Here is a 21,273-nt window from a genome sequence, read left to right on the forward strand (position 1 = left end):
TGAAGATGTCAACTACAAAACCACCAGTTTTACATGTAAACCAAGGCAAAAAGACACCTGCCATGTCAGACTACCAGGCTGATTGGGCTCCAAGGTCAATCCATCACTAACTGTTTGCACCTACTAACTTCATTCAACCAAACCTAGCAATTAACCCTAACCTAACCTACCTAAACGATTTGGGAATGACTTGAGATTCGGGTTCAAATAGAATCATTGCCCCCTGTAGATGCCACCATCTATGTAAATAAAACCTAACTTCACATACCCAAGTACAGTAACATGTTACTAACACACAATTTGGGTTTCATGAATCAATTATACAATCTTTTGTAAGATATTTCCATAGAATCTGAATACCATATATTAATTTTCAATTCTGAAAGATCTATCTATCTATTTATTGCCAGACGCCTCAATCCCGTTTGGGGTGGCCACAAACAAATCGCCTCCAAGTCGCCCTGTCCCCCGCCATTTCACTGCCCTGCTCCCAACTCACACCCCCCTCTCTCATATACCTCTCCACCCCATCCTTCCATCTCATCCTCAGTCTCCCCCTCCCTCTTCCACCCTCCACCTCACTCACATACACTCTCTTCGTCAGTCTTTCACCCTCCATCCTCTCCACATGGCCAAACCACCTCAGTGTGTTCCTCACAACGCTCCCTATCACATCCACATCCACACCACAATAAAATTTTCATCATTTGTTAGTGGAAGCTCTTCTGCAATATGTCAGTTATGAGCAATTTATTTCCCAAACAAACTTCAATCCTGGTTCCTGTTAACAGAACCAAAGCTGTTATAGATCAAGCACTTTACTTACCTATTTGAAGTTAATAAAAAATAATACAAATCTTTTACAAGTCACAATGACCATAATTATTTGTACAAGCCACAATGACCATAATTATCTGCACAAGCCACTATGACCATAATTATTTGTACAAGCCACAATGACCATAATTACAAGCCACAATGACCATAATCATTTCTACAAGCCACAATAACCATAATTATTTCTACAAGCCATAATGATCATAATTATTTCTACGAACCGCAATGACCATAATTATTTAACAATCTCTACGTAATCCTGTATACACAAAACATGTCAACACTACACAATGCCAAACAACTAAAGTTTATGTAACAACTACAGACATTAAAGATCTGCAAAGTGAGTGTCCTCAATGGCCTGGAAGTTTTAAATAAATCTTAAAATTTAATAAACAGCAATAATAACAACTAAAATTTAAACTCTCCAACTTGTCACAAAATGACCTGTAAACAAAAGGCAAGCAAACACTACTTACATTTCCTTTTTTGTGGGCGAGGTCTTGGGGCTGGTCGTATCTGGAGGGCATTTTTTTGGAGTCTCGGTCATTGCGATAAGCTGGAAGAAGATTGTAAGTGTGTTAAATTACTGGCAGTCAGCTTACAAATCACCGGATCTCACACACCACCTCCTCTTGACAGTTTTTCCCGCGTCTTCCGCCATTACCCCTTCACGTCATTATATCCACATCAGGTTAGTGCCCTGAGTATCTCATTGGTAAATAAGAATAATAACAACAATTATTAATACTTAGAAATATATGATAGGAAAAACTAGGCCATCAAGAAACTAATAGGGGATTATTAAGTTAATCAAAGAAAACTATTGAAACTTAGGCTTAAATATTCTAGTAATTCATGCTTTAAGACTGCCATTTTTTTTCTCTCTCTCTTACTAATGAAACTAATGGCTGCTTCACTGCATTTTGAAGTTCCTAATGTCTTAGAATTTCAAGCATGTGTTCAGACCAGTTGTATTATATAATCAGAGTTCAGTGGTCTTGCCACATACTTATATCTGAGTGAATTTGAAGGAGGGAGGCGAGGTAGGCCAAGGAGAAGGTGGAGGGATATGGTGGAAGAGTGTGTGAGGAAGAGAGGTCTGGAAGTGGAAGTGGGTGACTCGGTGTCGGTGAGGCGGGGGAGGCTGACAAGAGATCGAAGTAGCCGGATGATGTTGTGAGAAGTGGATGATCATGGATTTGGCACCCCTTTTTAACGTGACAACGTCCGGATTGCCTATCGGATACGTTCGTATGAAGTTACAGAATGTGGTGAGTGTTTTTGGCGTAGCTATCAGACAGAGCCAGGATTCCGGGATTTGAGTGATGGAAGCGTGGCCCACTGGACTGGGCATTGGGCAAACTTGGAACGTCTCCTTACCCTGCCCTTGGGTGGGAAACGAGGTCCGGATAATGATGATGTATATGTTATAATATTTAGAGGAATTTGTAAGGTATATTACATACAGGAGTGAGAAGTAGCATGATAGTCATGTAGAGGTATAGCATAACGGCATTAGCCCCAGCCTAAGATGACATAGCACAGCCTTATCAGTGGGTCGTATGGGTATGGGATCGGTGAGTTCGTATGGGGAGACGTGGGTGAGTGGCCAAAATATCCACCAATACCACACCTCTCTCGACTCCGTCTCACATCTTCACTACTTTTAGTTATTCATTTATTTTTTATACATGTCCATCTTGTATACACTAGCGTTTTCCATTTACATTGGCTTGACTAGTACATCTGTTAGTGATTATGGCTAGGTAGTGTAGGACGAAGGCTATGATGCAAATATACTGTTCAAGCGAAAAATGTACAGTAGTGAGTAACGTAATGAATGTTGCTGCCTTGCTGGTAAATCTAAGAGAAGACTGAAGGACAGCAAGTATTTGTAGGCCTATGTGTAAATACACGTGTTAGTGCTTTCTCTGACTTTGGTGCCGTACAAAATTAAGCCATTCATAGAGAATGGGAAGTAACAGATTTTCATTGATTAACCATGTGGTTTGGTGAGTCAGCATCATAATTTGTAGGTTTCTATATGGCAGTTGGTGGACATTCCATTATATAGCTAGTGGTGCAGTGTGTGTGCCGCAGGTCCCCCACAAACTGCACATGGAACATGGTACAGGGTCTTCTCTAGTGCATTCTTAATAATACTGTATTTATAACCAAGTCTCCCTTTCATGAGAACAGCGACGTGAAGTCCACCTCTTTGGCCGTACGTTACTTGAATATTCTGAGATATATTTACTTAGTGCAGAGAGCTAGTACTGCCATTTGTTATGCTAACATGCTGTCTAGTAATATTGTTATGCTAGAGTCTTTCTGGTCTATTGGGGATCTTCTAAACAGGGAGGAACATCAATGCAGGATTCAACACACTGTTACGTCTCCGTCCCACACTGCCACAGGCTCCAACAACAGTAGATCAGTACCGGTATAGAAAGGCTGTTGCCCAGTGAGTTAATTTGTTCTTCCTAGAGGAAGCTTTTCAGTGTACAACAACACAGCAGCACAGGCGATGTAAATAAACACTGGCTTCTTAAGTTCTCTGTCTTTATTTTCCAACCACAGTAATTACACTTAAAGCTTACCAACTTCACTTCACTGTTTTCACAAGTACTGTACTGAAGATATACAAACTTCACTAACTGCACTGACACGTAACTACACTCAAATTGAACTAAAAACTAACTGAAACTGCTCTAGTCTCTTCCCCATCCTTATATAAGCTTCTTATATTCCAGAGTGGTCTACTACATCAACAAAGTTCTCGAGCATTCTTGAGGGAGCAACGGTTACAACCGTTACCAACTCGGAGACATCCAAAACATGCCAGAGTTTACTTACACTGCATAACACTCAAAATGCTTTAGCACACAAACTGAAATAAAAGTACATAATTTAACAAACAATCATGTAAATAAAACATTAAGGAGAAAAAGAGCACAAAAATTAAGGCATAAATTACAAAATAACTCTGCTCACATGCAGCAGGCAAACTGACAATTCTGACATGTCACGAACTACGAGAAACACTGAGAAACGTCAGGAGTACCCTAGCACAACCTAACTGGCAAATCCCATTTCTCAACAACACCTTAAAAATACAGGGAAGACACAGAAACTCCAGATGGCAGGACAAGAGATTCATTATTGTGCAAGCCTCTTTATACAACCTTACATCCAATATCATGAGATTCATATACAAGAAATGGTCAGTTTGGGGAGAAGAGGAATAGGGAGAGGAGATCTGGAGGGGACGTCCCACATATAACACTGACACCCATCACAAGGACCTCTCAAAAAGGACGGGGCCGGGTTTTATCTCTACGTCTGTAGGGGGTGTTGGAGTGTAGTGAATTATTTGAGGTAGGATCAAGAGGGAGATAGACTACAACCCTGGCTCCAAAAATGTGTGGTGACCTGATGTCTGGCTCTCTCTCTCTCTCAACCTGCTGATAGAGTAGTGTGGTATGTGCCCAGAGTGGGTCTAGCAGTGAAGTTAGAAGGGACCCAAGATGGTCGGGACAACAAGTTTATATTATTAAGCCCAGGATTTCTTTTCCAGGGGTAGGAGGGTGTTCTTTACATGTATAAGGGGATGTGTATGTGGGGGGGGGGGGACTGACCCCAGCTTCAGCGTCATCTTGGGGAAGTCTGCCGGACTCCGGGGAGTGTGTGGTCTGGAACTCCTGCATTGCCAGGCCACCTCTGGCAAACTCGTTTGTTCCGCGTCTAGCAAGCATAGTGGAACACTGGAACTCCTGCGCAGCCAAGCTGTTTCTAGCAAGCCTGTGCAGCCAAGCTGTTTCTAGCAAGCTTGGTTGTGCCGTGTCTAGCAAGCACTCTGGAACACAGGAACTCCTTCTGCATTGCCAAGCCACATCTAGCAAGCTCGGTTCTGCCGCCTCTAGCAGGCATTATGCTGACAAGCCCCCACTGTCAGTGGTACTGGGCTAGAGGGACTTTCAGACGCTGGGTGCGCCGGCTCTTTGTGTCCTTCTGGTGCAGACACTCGTATTTCAGCTACCTGGTGGTGGTTTCTGGTCACAGTTGAAGCTGGGACTGTGGTATACTTTTCTGTCTCAGCGAGAGTCCTGGGTATTTTAGTTGGTGCTGCCATCTGCTGTAGTTTTTAATTGTTACATATGACATGGTCAGTCTTATGAATCGTTGCTGATGAGGAATCACACATTTTTTGCACTTTTAGGCTTTGGATTTACCTTGGCTGATCGGTGGTATGACGTGTGTAAGTGTGGATGTCGATACCTGTGGAGTTAGTCTGGATTCCAGGGACCTGAATGATGTGTGAATGATAGTGTGCCCTTTTAACTAGCAGATACTTTTGCAAGTTCCTTCTATCACTTCTTTTCCTACCCACTGACCTCTGGCTCACCCCATCCATAGGTGTGAAAAATGAGATTTGGATGATGATTATTGCTATATGCTATACCTTCAGATGATTTACTCAGCTTGGGAGAGGATTAATAAACGATTTATCTAACCCCTCCATATTGAAAAAAGTATCCCAATGTGAGCAAAAGTGTCTGAGATAGCAAGAACAAATCACGATGTACTAAGTTTCACACATATTTTACAATCCTTCTGTTGTTTTCACCCAGTACTTGATAATACAGTACTGTACTTGCAAAACTTTACTTTTAACAAATAAGTAAATGTTGTCTGGATCTTAATGATAAGACTATAATAGTCACAGAATCATCACCATTAGGCAGAAAACAATCAGCCACAAGTAAACAGAGTTAAAGTCCCATTCAAGCAAAAGTAAATAGAGTCAAAGCTGAAACTCTGCCACTATTCAAATCTTATTACTTATCCCTGATTTTTTTCTCAACAGCTTCCAGCAACTATTTGGAAGTAATTAGCTGATTTTGGCACTTGGTTTAGCTTACAGTACTTAGACAACACCAGGTACCACAGTCATCCTCAGTATCGGAGTTACTTAGAGGAATCATGGCATTATTTTAGATAAATGTTATGTATGAGAAAGATGTAAACAATGAAAGATAAAAAGGATGATATGGAGGGAAATGAGAGAGAGGGAGAGAAAGAGAGAGGGGGGGGGGGCAGGATACTGAGGCGAGAAGAGCAGGATGGGAATGATACCGAGAGAGATGAATAGGAAAAATAGGATAATTTAATGACAAAGTATTGGTGAAGTCAGGAAGACATCCATCAACTTTATCCAGTACAAGCATTGTGTTGACATGGAGTCTGTATATAAGAAATGCATACTGTCATTGAGACAAAGTACGGGTGTAGACCTGGTAGGATGGCCAACACTGCATGAACTACTTATATCTATTTTATTTTTGCTACCTCCAGACAAATTTAATCAGTTAAGGATAGGTATTTCAAGCTGGAGGAGGTTACAGCCTTGTGAACTCCTTTATTTTGATAAATATTCTTATGGTGCACAAAATAGGATGCTGGTATCAAGCATATAATAGAACATTCAGCGTCAGGACCTGAAGTGGTGGAGCTCCCTGCATAGGCCCTCTCCCCAAAGGACCGTGGTCTCTTCTCCGTCAGAACCGTGAGTGGCAGGTCTCGTGGTCATATACCGCCCCAGTGTCGGGGACCCCCTCCTCCAGTGAACTACCAACAAACCGTCCCCGTGTTCATGTCTCCATACGCGGCACGTTCCCCCCCCCCCCCCCCCCCCCGACGATAGTGCACCCCCCGTTAATGAATCGAGCCCCTGTGAATCATGCGCTGAATGTATAGCCCCAGCCCCGGATCGAGAACCCCCCCTCCCCTCTCGGACAGTGACAGACAAGCCCGCACCATTCACATAACAGCAAGATCTCAAGGCTATATCCTCCCCCCCTTTCTCCTCCCTACCCCCGACCCGGCTCCTCAGAGAGTAACCCTCCCTATCCTCATTTAAGCCCCTCTCCCCCCTACGCCCCCCAGTGTGACATATGGTATATTCTCGGCCTGTGTGACACGTGTGTAGAAGCTAAGTTAGCTAGAGACTTCTGTATACGTCATTCGGAGATGATGTGTTAGCTAGGACCCGTCTATGTCACGCGAGTAACTAGGCTTAAGAACTGTCCCTGTGGTTATGTTGGGTTGTGTTATATGTAAATCTGTCTGTGTTAATATGCTACCTATATTGCTGATATAGTGCTTGTTAGTGAGGGAAATAGCCCAGATGTGAGACAAAGATGCTGAACTAGATGGACAGTGATTGAGATCAATATCAGCGTAAAGCATTGTGTAACTTGGACTCTGATCATAGAATGCTGTGTGTGTAAAGGTTCATTATTAATATACTAGTGTATTTGTCTACCCATGGTGTTTGTGTTTTCCCTTCCTTGCTAGTGCTGAACCGGTCAGGAATTAAGGGCCCAGAATTGCACCGTAACTGGACCCGAGAAGTCGGGACACAGAATACGCTGCATAACACATCCTATGCAGACGACATAACACTAACATGTACACAGCAAAATGCAAACAGCCGCACACATCCTCCAACCTTACCTCAACACACTACATGAATGGTTCACCACAAACAGACTCACAACAGCCCCAGTCAAATCTACAGCGACCCTTCTCACAAACTGGACAGCAGAACATAGTCACATTCCACACCTCACCATAAACAACATTCCTCTACCCCCCCCCACACACACACAACACACACACACACACACAATCCTTGGTGTAACATACAATACATCAATGTCATTTAAACACATCACGAACATAACACCACAGTATACAAACAATACGTTCAGTAATAAACTACACAAACCCTGCTTGGGTTCCTAACCTCACAGAAATGCACTACGACATCCTGCAGACAAGGCCCTTAAAATAATCACAGGCTGCACAGCTGCTACACCTACAGACCACCTACACCAAGAAACCAAAGTCTTCAAAGTCAAGGATCATCTAGACATGAGAGGCACACAGATTCTTGCCACAGCCTCCACAAACCCACACCATCCACTACACTACATGGCAGCACATCCACACACACTAAGGAACATCAAAACAACACCCAGCACACAATATCATACAAAAATACAGGTATACCTCGATATATGATACCCCTACATGCAATACCCCGTCTTAAAGATGGGAGTAGAAATGCTTAAGTGGTGTGTGGTGTGGCAAGAGCAACAACAAAGACGAACAGTACAGCATGGTGGTATGAGGAGGTTACGAGAGCAGTGGAGTAAAAGAGGAAGAAGTGGCTAGAGTGGTTACAGAACAGGGGTTCAATTGAAATACTGAGAACAAGAAGCACATAAAGAGACTAGTGAAGAGGAAAAATGAGGTAAATGATGATCTAAGAAGAAAAATGAATGAAAATTACTGAACTCTGAAAACAGGAAATTATCCTGGAAAGAGGGGCAGATGTAGAGATGTGACAGAGGAAAGAAATGTGAAAGTGTGAAGGACATAGGTGGTAGATTATTAACTTATGGGGATGAAGTAAGGACCAGATGGAAAGAATGCTTTGAAAGTATGATGAAAGGGAATAGAGAAAGCAGAGCGACTGTAAACATGGTTGGTTTTGGGAGTGTGCAGAGAAGGAATGCAGTGCCAGGAAACATGACACTTGCAGTAGTGAAGAATGCTGTGAAGCGGCAGAAAATTTGGAAAGCAGCTGGGGTTGATGAGGTGAATGCAGAGATGACTGAGTGCAATGGACAGAGTGGAATGAGGTGCTTGTTGGAGATATGTGAGAAGGCATGGATGAGTGAAACAGTGTCAGCAGAATGGGAAAAGGCTGTGACTGTACCCCTATACAAAAATAAGGGCGTGTGAAGTCAGTGCAAGAATTATCGAGGCATACATTAATATAGTGTTGAAGGGAAGGTATCTGCCTGTACAAAAATAAAGGTGAGTGAAGTGAGTGCAAGAATTATCGTGGCATACATTAACACAGTGTTGAAGGTAAGGTATCTGCCTGTACAAAAATAAAGGTGAGTGAAGTGAGTGCAAGAATTATCATGGCATACATTTACTGAGTGTTGAAAGGAAGGTATATGGAAGAGCTAATATAGAAAAAGTAAGAGAGATGTCAGAAGTCCTATTAAGTGATGAACAGGGTGGCTTTAGGAGTGACAGAGGATGTGTTGATCAAAAATTTACACTGAGACAGATAGTGGAGAAGGCATGTGACATGGACTATAAGGTGTTTATGGCACTTATGGATCCGGAAAAAGCATACGACAAAGTAGACAGAGAAGGATTGTGGAATGTTTTGCGCATGTATGGTGTAGATAGTAAGCTGCTGGGTGCTGTAAAGAGTTTTCATGATGGTAGTGAGGCATGTGTAAGGACAAAAGGGCATCTAAGAGAATGGTTCACGATCAATGTGAGCGTGCGACAAGGTTGTGTGATGTCCCCATGGTTGTTCAATATAAATATGGATGGGGTGATGAAAGAAATAAAAGCAAGAGTAATGGAGAGAGGGATGGCACTGGTAATGAATGGTGATGGATAGAATACCTCAAATTTGTTGTATGCTGATGATGCAATGCTACTTGCAAATAACGGACAAGAACTTGATAGACTAGTGGAGAGTTTTGCTGATGTCTGTGAGCATCATGCCTTGAGAGACATGTAGCATAGAGTAAAGTGATGGTTATTGAGAGAGAAAGTAACTCTCTGTATGATATTACAGTGGGAGAGACTGGAGTTGGTGAGAGAGTTCAAATACCTGGGTACAGTGTTAGAAAAGAGAGGAAAATGCAAAAGAAGTGGAAAGTAGAATGACACAAGGAAGGAAAGTACCTGGTGCTATGAGGGTCATGATAAGAAACAGAAGCTTCAGTAATGCAGTTGCACAAGGCTTACATGGAATGTTAGTGCCAACTTTAACATATGGCTGTGAGACTATGGTGTGGGATATATGAAGTGGATAGGATACAAAATAGTGTGATTCGTGAAAGATGTGGAGTGAGGAAGTCTGTGGACGCCAGAATCGAAGAGTGTAATGAGATGGTATGGTCGTGTGGAGAGAATAGATAATAATAGTGTGATGAAAAAGGTATATCTGAGTGAATTTGAAGGACGAAGGAGCTGAGGTAAGCCAAGGAGAAGTGGAGGGACTTGGTGAATGAGTGTGAGAAAGAGAAGTATGGAAGTTGCTGAGGCTAGGGGACTGACAAGAGATCGAGCTGGCTGGATGAACTTTGTGAGAAGTAGTGCATGATCAGGGACAGTATTCGGACTGACTCTATCGGAAACGTTTATATGAAGCTACAGAATGTGACGAAAGTCTTTGGCGTATCAGATAAGAGCCAGGATTCCGGTGGCTTGAATGATGTGTGAATGGAAGCATGGCCCACTGAACTGGTGAAACCTGGGCTGTCTGGACATTGCTACTCTTCACTCCTGCCCTAGGGTGGGAAAGGAGGTCCAGATGATGATGATGATGATGATGATGATGATGATGATGATGATGATGATGATGATGATGAATGATGATGATGATGACAACGGCGACGATGACTGCATGAAAAACGTGTATAAAGAAGTGCATTGTACAATACCTCTAACATAATAAATGAAAATCTTGGGAAAACAGTTGTTGTTAACCTCATTTTGTCTCACCAAGCAGACCTGTCCACCTCAAACAAGTAACTACCCCAGCAGTGAAATGATGTTCCCTTGTGGCAGACAGTACCTCACAATGATGAGGCATAGGGAAGTATGTAAAGGTTTGGTCCCCGGATCGACATCGCATTTGCATCCCTCCATCCAGTTAACAAAGACACCATAGTACATTCCACATCACCCCATTTTATGGTTACTACCCAGTGTTGTTAATGATTGTCCGAGTTGCGGGGAACTCTCAGGTTTGTCACTCAGTGTAGAGCCACCTGAAGTGGAAAGAATTCATAAAATGTGACATGATGGATGGAAGAATCAGAAACTGAGGAAGGCAGACACAGAAGAGTAATATAGGTGAAGGAAGAGGTAGGCAGCACTACATAAACTATGTGGATGATGGTTGCCACCATCTACCACTATAGGATAACAGGAGTATTTAATTATATACCAACACAGGAATTTTTCATTACCTAATATAACTGAAGAGGTGCCCAAGTCAAGAGATGCCACAGTAATAAAGGAAATAATGTAGCAACACAAATGAACTTCACAAACTTGTATCAGTAACATCATTAACAACATTGATATTTTGAATGGTAACAAATAATTGCTGTAGCATCAGATTCACCTCTATGTGAGCCTGCAGTCCACCATCCTCCTTTCAGGGGATGAGAGGGAGTTGAGGGATATTTGTACAAAAAAGCAAGAGAGTCACTTGGCTATATTGATGCCACCATGAGGACAAGTACAGGCACTGTACTATAATCTAAGTAACATTAACAATTATGGCAGTCAGTACAATGCACTCCTTCCATAATACTACCAAGGGTCTTCATCTGAAAGGAACTTGCGTTTGCGTGCAGTGTTCATGTACGGCCGCAACACAAACTCTGTATCGGCTGCACCCTCTTGATCCAGTGTTCCCATCATGATCCGGTATACTGTGGGATAAGTGCAGAGACAAACACTGTATTAGTATTGTATCATCTAGTTAAAGACATACATATAAAACTTTACTACACTGGAGTACATGAAACAAGCATTCTTTTTATACAGTATGCAATGGAAGGATTGGGTGGAAAAGTATATGACTGAAGCAGGTGTATGTTGGAGGGAGGGCAACCTGATGGCAGAGGACACAATAACATGGAGGTGATTTGTTTGTGGCCATCCCTTCCAGGATTATGGTATGTGACAATAAAAATAAAAGACACTGCCTTAATTATACAAGTGGTGGGTGGCAGGCTACCACCAACTCCTGGAGGTACTACAGTACTGTTGTTACTGTAGATCAACCCTGGTCTGTCTGGCTGAGCAGATCCATCAACCACTGGCAAGCAATCACCCCTGCAGGGCCATCCCATGCAGTGAATTGATGTTCATTTGCAGATGACAGTACCAACTCATGATAGCAAGATGCAGGGAAAAGTGTGGAGGTTTGGCTCCTGGATGAATGCTGCAATTGCACCATAGCACGTCCCACATCACCTCATTATCTGGTTATATGGTTACCACTCAGCACTGTAAATGGTTTCCTATGTTACAGGAAACCATCAGGCTTTTCATTCAGTGTAAAGCCACCTTAAGTGGAAAGAAGAGCAATAAAGAGAGATAGGAAGGAAAGGGAAAGGTAGAAACAGAGGAGGGCAGGCACAAAGACTGAATGATAAAGGTGAGGAAGAAGTAGATGGCATTACATTAACCCCTCTTCCCCGGTTCACGTTTATTTACGTGTATGTAGGGCACGTCAGTTCATGTAAATAAATGTTTTGTCACACTGTGCCATCGTTTGCATTGCTGCGTGGCCCAAGCTGGTTGAGGATGCCATCTAGACCTATGTCTTTCCTCCTCATGGGTGTGCAGGTGGGTAATGCCCCATCCACACGAGAGGCAGTACCCTGGCGGGCACTGCCCGCTGAGCGTCTATCCCTCGCTTCTTTAGCAGTATTATCAGACTGAGCAGTTCCCTGCAGGCTGTGGCCACCACCAGGCATACCTGCTTTGCTGTCTGCATGCCAGACTGGGAAGTGGTTGGTCAGTCGAAGTCAGGCAGTGGCCAGAGTAGGTGCCTGGCAGAACTGAGTGCAGTATGACAATGTAGGTTACAGTAAGAACAGTCACAGGATACTTAAAGCTAAAAGTATAGTGTTGTGTGGAACATAATTTGGTAACAATGTTTGCCCATCGGGTACTACCCGCTCTCGTAGAAAGGACTTAAGACAAAGAGTATTGTGTGTGCCCCCATTAGTTTACGTTCGTACCCCCTGCCATCAATGGCGCATCGGTTCATGTAAATAAATGTTTTATCATACTGTGCAATTGTTTCCAGAGCTGCCCAGCCCAGTCTGGTTGAGGATGCCAACTAGGCCTATGTCTTTCCTCCACATGGGTGTGTGGGTGGGTAAAACAAAGGGTATTGTGTGTGTCCCCATTGGTTTACACTCGTCTCCCCTGCCGTCACCACCACCATGCCCCTCACACACTCGCACACTAAGTCCTCCTTCCTCGACCACACGTCAGAAAAAAATGGTAGTCCATGTATTTGTCTGCTGTTTGTAGCATGCCTAACTATTCTGTAAGACTAGATCTGCAATTTTCATAAATTCATTTATGACCAAAGTACAGTATACCTGTGGGGGAGGGGGGGGGTGTTACAGACCTCGCACCAGGTACCTTGGTGGGAGGGGTTAACTGAGCAGATGAAAGTCACCACCACCTACCACCAACTACAGCCTTCTAACATCAAAAACTTCACAAACGGCATCCCCCGAGAATCTGTTTTGTCCCCTACACTCTTTAACCTATACATGCATGACATACCCACACCCCACACATACACATAGCTTCCTATGCACATGATATAACACTTACATGTTCGCACCAAAAAGCAAAGACAGCTGTACACATCATTCAACCTTACCTCAACACACTACACGAATGGTTCACCACAAACAGGCTCAAAATAGCCCCAGCCAAATCTACAGTGCCCCTTCTCACAAACTGGACAGCAGAACACAGTCACATCCCACACCTCACCATAAACAACACTCCCCTACCATCCCCCCCCAAATCCTTGGTGTAACATACATCAATGTCATTTAAACAACACATCACAAACATTAAAAATAAAATAACACCAAGACTCAATGCTTTGAGGTCATTTGCCCGTACAACATTCGGACACAACAAAGAAACCACCACCACAGTATACAAACAATACATACGTTCAGTGATGAATTATGCAAGCCCTTCCTGGGCTTCTAACCTCACCAAAACACACTAAAACACTCTACAGACCATACAGAACAAGGCCCTAAAAATAATCACAGGCTGCACAGCTACTGCACCCACAGACCACCTACATCAAGAAACCAAAGTCCTCAAAGTCAAGGATTACCTAGACATGAGAGGCACCCAGTTTCTTGCTGCAGCCTCCACAAACCCACAACATCCACTATACTACATGGCAGCACATCCACCCACACCAAGAAACACCAAAACAACACCCAGCACACGATACCATACAAAAACACTGTCATCTCTTCCCCCTCGCCCACCTCAGACCAGAAGCATATCCACACTTGGATCACTCACCGCTCCATTCAGTCACTTAAAGACAACACACGGCTGCATGCACGGCCTCCTGACATCCACCCTTCTGAATCCTATCTCCCTAATGAGGACAGGGTCCACCTGGCCAGGCCGAGATGTGGGCACCATCCAGCCCCCTTAAGCTACCAGAAGAGGCTGGATGACTCTGTCGCTGATGCCTATCCAGGATGCAACACAGCACCCCATACTATTAAGCACATTATGGAAGACTGCATTGCACACAATCACCTACGCCAACAACACAACATACACTCTTTGAGAGCTCTGTGGGAAAGCCCGGTCTCAGCCATAGCCTTCCTAAGGGACTCGGGGCTGTTCGGCCAGACTGCCTAGGGAACTACCACTACTACTACAGATGGACTTTTCAAGCTAGTGGGATTTAATATTACATAGCCTACTTCAACCCTTTCACAAAAGAGGCCTTTCCTAAACTGCATATAACTGGTAGTATTAACAGTATACAGTCATCCCTTAATATCCGCGTTTTTAACATACACAGTTTTAAATATCCGCGGGTGGATATAACATAAACGATTTTAAATATCCGCGGGTGGATATAACATAAACGATTTTAAATATCCGCAGGTGGATACAGTACCGGGGCCGGATTCACTAAAGCATTTTATCTCGCTGAATTCTGCTGACACTGTTCACTGCAAATATGACATTATCCCAGGCACAGTTCATTGCTATTTTAGTGATGGTATATTCCAGTGCATCAAATATAACACTCTTCCTTTTGGCCACTTCATTTATTAATGCCATGAATTCATCAAGGGAAAAGTTCTCCTTTGCAATCTTGGTGGCAAAGGGATTTGTTGTGTAATGCCACAAGAGTCAAAACATGGGAGAGTCATGTAAGTTAAGGCTTTAGTACGTAAGCTATACATTTGTAAATGGTTACCCTAATCCATTCTCGGCTTAAGGTATAGAAACATGCTTGTACCTAGTAGTTAATACATGTTCTTTTTATTATTATTTCTGTAGCTGTAAGATCATAAATCTCATTTATACTGTGCTAGTCCTTAAGAATATTTGTACATGTTGTACGTAGAATATTTGTATATGTTGTAGGTGAAGCGCTGCTGGAGGCATACGTGGGGTATTTGAGTGGCGTATCGTCTGCACTCATTCATTTCTCATTCATTGCCAGACGCCATGTATCCCAAACAGGGTGGCCAAGGGCTTAGAGTTAATTGTTTTACAGGGAGAGGCACTAATCCTCCACCAACCCCACTTGACACGTACTCATTTTCTATTAAATCAGATCTGATGCAATCATAGTAAAGTCATAATGTTGTCGATTAACATGCTTACAGAAGAAATAATATCGTATAGAGGGGGAAAGCCATTAAAAATTTTAGTTAGCTAGTACCCGAGGACATGACGTAATAGTTGGGTAGTGTATTCCTCCAACGAGAGGATGCTAGCGACCGCTGTTGATTCAATTTACGACTCTTTGTGTGGGATAATTAGAATAACTAAATTTTCCCTGTCAGATTGAGAGTAAAGAAAATTAATATCTGCATCCGTTCAGAATCAGAAGTTTAGAATTGTGACCCTCATATGGGGTAAAGCAAAAAGTACCCTACACGTCATCCAAGTCGCTTAGTTTCCCGCATTTTGAAAAGTAACAGAGGGGGGTATTAGCCAGCTCCTTGGTCACTCTCAGTTTTGCCCCCGTGCCACTTACAGGTGAGCTTCATTACTCTGTTTTCTTCCCTTCCCCCTTGTTCATACTGGTGTTGTGAAAGTTCAGTGATATTATGTGTGTAGTTGTGACTTAAGTTGTAGTGAGACTGACTCTCAGATTTGCCCCCGTGCCATGTACAGATGCTGTGAAAACGCCACCTCAAAAACTCCCTCTAACCGCCATATTGTAGCTGCCCTAGCAAAGTTCGTTAGGATTTACATTGTACACTCCTCATTTACACAAAACAGTGATTAGTTCTTTTGTTTATGTAATTGTTTAGTGAGTCCCCAAGGCAAACTCCCTCGCCTGAGGTGCTCGGAGAAAGCCCTATATGCCCACGAGTGTAGGATGTGAAGTTTCACTGATGTTGGGGAGGAAAGAGACCTAAAGAGTGATAACATTTGTTGGCTAACTGAGGTATATGTGCCTGTATAAAATTCGCTGTGGAGAAAATTCTATGTACTGTGAATAAATAAAATGTTAAATGATTGAAAAATCTAGAGTTCTATCAAAAAGTAAAGTTTCATTTCTTAGAGAAAAAATCAATTTAAGTTGTCATTTATTAGTAAACTGAATAGTATAGTGTAATGTGATTTAAAGAATGGAGAGATATTAGTAAATTCTGCATTTTGAAAAGTTTATTGAGTTTCACTGTCATTCCTCTCTTATATCTCTCAAATCCTGTATAACTTTTTCTCATAACCCTCGTGCCTTGGTGGGAATTGTTTTCGACCCCTGTGCTGAATCGGTTTTGGGAGTATAAAGTTCTGTTATTGCATTGTCACGCAACCCAAAGTTGTTATTGTTACGCTACCTAAAAATTCTCTTATTGTTACGCTACTCACGATCAAGCTACCAAAATTCTTTCCTATTAGTAATTATTCAGAACGGCCAATTTTCCTTGTGTGTGATATTTGATAGAGAGAAATTAATTTTGAATAATCTCGGATCCCAACCGATTCCACAGTTAGTCCAACAATATCAGGACAAGGGTCGAACGAACCCTAGGGATACAATTGTGGTGCTCATTGTAAGTCAGCCTCAAACAACAACATCCAATAAAAGGGATCGGGCATCACATAATGGTGGCAGCGGTGGGATTCTTGGCTATCTGCTGGAGTTTTACTACCAACTGGGGAACAACCAAGCCTGCATGTTGCAGTTGTGTTTACCAGCTGATACAAGGGGAAGGCTCCATGACTGGTTGGTCATACCAAAGCTTTATGTGTAAAAGCCTCCATCATTGGCTAATCGGAAATCAGCTGGTAACGGCTGAAACGCCTGATGAACCTGATGTCCCTCCTCCCATTGCCAAGGACAGGTAAAGTGAAAATTTTAACAGTTTTTATAACCTTTCTTGCCCTTATTACTGTACTGTTTGTAAAGGTGTACAGTACAGAGGAAATGGGGGTGCCGTTACTCACAGAACACTTGTTTCCTTTGTCGGCAGTGTCGATGATGTGGAGGCTGGAGGAGGGAGCTGGGACGAGTAATCAGAAAGGCCATCCAGTGGTATTCATTATTTTTAACTTTGGTAGTGGTTTTTGTATTAAATAAAGTGGTTGTAAACATGCACATAGGGTTTTTTCTTTATTTATATAAGGAAATGGGGGGTCCCGGGGTGTTTTTAAGGGGGGCAGCATATATCCACGGATTTTTAACATACGCGGGTGTCTCTGTTAGCTAACCCCCGTGGATGTTAAGGGAGCACTGTACTATAAAAAGATGTCACCAAACTAAATGGGTTGAAAAGATAATCACAAAAAGATTACATTTCATACTGAACCGTGGTCCTATCTCAGTGAGCTCGTAGTCTTTGCCCTCTTTGACTTTCTTGTATGTATGCTGCCGGAAAAGGATCCAATCATCCCAGTTGATGAAGGACACAACTCGTTGGCTGTCATCTTTTGGAACTGGGAATAAGAACTTCAAGATGTTTTGTGTCTGAAAGAAACACAATGATCAGACTCAATTTAAACCATAAGAATCTTAATAGTTCTAAGTGTTTGAACGAAAACAGAGATCAAAATAAATTCAAACATCCAAGAACCTTGAATTCTATCTATAATATACTGACTGCACACTCTGTAACTTGTGAAAAATACAACCTACTGGCAGTTGTCTTTTTCATTAACACTCTCAAGATTCTATGCCTCATTCAGCTGAATAAAATCATCTGGCACTAACTGGAATGCAACAGAAGAACTGTCCCAACCAAGAGAGGATTCATGATGACCATACTAGCATTCACTCTCAGCAGCAAAAAACTGTACAATGTAAGCTAGAAAACGAAACCTGACAAGATGAGATCATGAAAAGTTAATGAACCCTCCTCCAACACATCAGCCTTCTTTTTCCTTCTACAAAGCTTCTGTCATACCTCTTTCTCTTCCATTAAGCTCCAAACAGACTAATCATCTTGTGGGCCTTCCCTCTGTACTTTGCAACATACCAACCTCTACACTGCAGTCCTCATTAATCAGTTTTCTGGAATCATCCATCTTACTCTTGACAATGTCATTCTCTAGGCAATACAAAATTAATGTAAACCCTCTTTACAATAAACCTCCATTAATCAAATACTGGCATAAAGAACTCTGTGAACCAACATCTGGTGGCATTATATTTTCAAAATGCTGCCAGTTATCTCCTAGGGACCAAACCTGGAAAATCTTGTAAACGAGTGGGAAACACAAGGAAAAGGAACTTGATGCCATGACACAAGAATGCCCCTAATCAAAACAACATGCCCCCAAAAAAGTCCCATCCATCCATCCATCATCTAATCCTATTTTGCCCCATATAGGCAGGTAGGAACTCGGGGCTAGGCAAGTTGGCACTGACATTTAAGATGAGAGTGGGCAGCCTCACTCATCCCTGACTGGCATTACATGGGCAATAACTCACAACCACTCCTTGGATATAAACCTACACAGGCTCAATCCAACTAGAGCACCTTACTTACCCACTAAACCACCAGACACCATAATTTGGTTCTATGGTTACACCTGATGTATTAATGGTTTCCTGGTGTACGAGAAACCATTTGGCATGTCACTCAGTGTAGAGTCACCCATAGGCAGAAGAAACAGGAAAGAATGACAAAAGAGGGAGTGTAAAGTCACCCGAAGGCAGAAGGAAAAAGAAAGAATGAGGGAAAGAAAGACAGAAGAGGAAGGAAAGAGGAGAGGAAAGGACAGACACCCAAAGCAGCAACACGTCGAGTGAGTGGATGGTTAGCGCCCCCACCTACAAAAGTCCCCCCCTTAAAAAAAACAGCCATCCAGAAAACTAAGCCTGCCTCCTTAAAATCTCATTCAACAGGGTTATGAGCGGTAACATCATCAGGAACAAATTATATAACAAGGGGATATATCCATCCAACCATTCATCATCCAATCCTATGTCGCCCCATATGGAGCGTAGGAGCCCAGGGCTAGGCAAGTTGGTCCTGACATTTAAGATGAGAGTGACCAGCCTCACTCATCCCTGAATGGCATTATGAGAGCAATAAACCCCAACCACCCCTTGGATATAAACCTACACAGGCTCAATCCAACTGGAGTGCCATAATTACCCACTAAACCACCAGGTGTCAAAATTTGGTTATATAGTTACCACCCAGAATAGTAACTGGTTTCCTGGTGTCCAGGAAACCATTTGGCTTGTCACTAAGTGTACAGTTACCCACAGGCAGAAGGAAGAGGAAAGAATGAAGGAAAGACAGAAGAGGGAATGTAAAGTCACTCATAGGCAGAAGGATGAGGAAAGAATGAAAGATAGAAGACGATGGAAGGAGGACAGGAAAGGGCAGAGACCTGCAGGCAGCACTGCATTTTCATTACTGTCCATTTCTTCATGTCAGTATAAATTTTCAGATCATAACTAACCTCCCACAAACTTGTCCATCACTGTTTGTCCCTTCATATTAGTATACATTTTCAGATCATAACTCACACCTCCCACATGCCTGTTCATCACTGTTTATCTCTCCATGTAGGCATACATATCAAGATATGGAGTGAGTGGTGAAATGCTGAGGTATGGGGGTGAGATTGTAGTGGAGTGGATATGGAAGTTATATAGATTGGCTTGGGAAGAGGGAAGGGTTCCAGAGGACTGGAAATCAGGTATAATTGTTCCTTTACACAAAGGAAAAGGGGAGAGAGAAGAATGTGGTAACCATAGGGGTATTTGCCTTCTTAGTGTGACTGGAAAAATATATGGTAGAATACTCATTGATAGGGTTAGGCATATAACAGAGGAGCTAGTTGGAGAAGAACAAGGGGGATTTAGGAAAAGAAAAGGGTGTGTAGATCAGATATTTGTTCTATGATGTTTAGTGGAGAACTATCTAGAGAAGGGAAAGAATGTGTATGCTGCCTTCATGGCCTTGGAGAAACCTTATGACAAAATTGATAGACAAGGTATGTGGAAGGTATTGAGATTATGAGGCGTCTAGAGCCACAGGGGCATCCCCGCCAATACACTGGTTTTGAGTTAGGTAGGGGAGACAACAGGCTTAACTCTCTTCTCAGTGGCAGCACTGGTTGTTCAAGATTCGGCCTTCTGGACAGTGGCAGAAGGGCTCAAAGTCACGTGGTTTTGTCCATGCTGCCGGGCGAGCAAATCAGAGCAGGCAGGCATCTAAGCCACACAGCCCAAACCAATCAGCATTCTCACTCTCTGCCACTCCCCCAGAGCAGCCAATCAGCAAGCTTGTGGCTCACCCGGTGTGCCGGTGAGGCTTCCCTCCCATGTTCACTGAGGTGTATAATTATTACGTATTGGATTTTTACCCCATTTATCGTGGATTATTGGTGACAAGATGAGCTGTTGTTATTGGGGTTGAAGGGGGGTGACAAGATGAGTTCATCACATAGTTACAGTGAGGAAGTGGTGCCTATAACCTCTCGTAAACATCAGAAGTGTGTGGAGAAGTGGAAAAAGGTAGAAGGGAAGAGGAAAAGAGAGTGGTGAGGGGAGACAGTGGGAAGGGGCGTGGCACCAAGGAGGCAGAGTTGGATGTCGATCTCCTAGATGACGACCCCACCATTTAACCCCCCACTGCCCCTTCTCAATTTACTTAAGCACTACACTACTTTTTTTTTTTTTGTGTTATTATTTCAATCTATTATGGCAGAGGAAAAATAATAACTGCATTGATTTCAGTTTTAGTTGTCAAAAACGTGAAATTACAGTAATAATTATTCGTTTATTAATATTAAGTGAACTGGAATCTTCAGTTAATAAAATTTTGTACATTAATACATTCGTTGATGTTTTTTCTGCTATGTTTTTAAATCCCTACAATATGTTATTATGCCCACTTATAAGTTGGGGGTTTGGTTTACTGCACATTTTGTGGTTACAGTTATTATGTTTTTTTTTTTTTTTTTTTTTTTTTTTTTTTTTTTTTTTTTGCATGTAGAGCATAGGTGCTGATGATCATTTTGATATATAAAAGGTTTGTTTATTGCCTTCTGGTTATGATGTTGCCATACACACAACTTTAAAGCATC

General features: G+C 42.5%; 2 protein-coding genes across 6 annotated transcripts in view; both read right to left on the bottom strand.

Annotated features, from left to right (window-relative positions):
• Nasp (Nuclear autoantigenic sperm protein) overlaps positions 1-1,501 on the bottom strand; it is a 55,047-nt gene extending 53,546 nt beyond the window's left edge. For all 5 annotated transcript variants that reach the window (XM_080271651.1, XM_080271648.1, XM_080271650.1 and 2 more), the window contains exon 1: positions 1,317-1,501. In XM_080271651.1, the coding sequence (XP_080127777.1) occupies positions 1,317-1,367 (51 nt within the window). In that variant the 5' untranslated portion in view covers positions 1,368-1,501. The remainder of the gene's footprint in view (positions 1-1,316) is intronic.
• A 9,635-nt stretch (positions 1,502-11,136) lies between these two features.
• The window catches only part of LOC145398919 (U3 small nucleolar ribonucleoprotein IMP4), a 35,687-nt gene continuing 25,550 nt past the window's right edge, over positions 11,137-21,273 (bottom strand). The window contains exons 6-7 of the mRNA XM_080271652.1: positions 17,524-17,695; positions 11,137-11,387 (exon numbers count right to left, since the gene is read on the bottom strand). Coding sequence (XP_080127778.1) covers positions 11,266-11,387; positions 17,524-17,695 — 294 coding nt within the window. The 3' untranslated portion in view covers positions 11,137-11,265. The remainder of the gene's footprint in view (positions 11,388-17,523; positions 17,696-21,273) is intronic.

This window comes from Coenobita brevimanus, chromosome 47 (genome assembly GCF_032717465.1).
Source record: "Coenobita brevimanus isolate Jiangsu-jjx chromosome 47, ASM3271746v2, whole genome shotgun sequence".
Taxonomy (NCBI): Eukaryota; Metazoa; Arthropoda; class Malacostraca; order Decapoda; family Coenobitidae; genus Coenobita; species Coenobita brevimanus.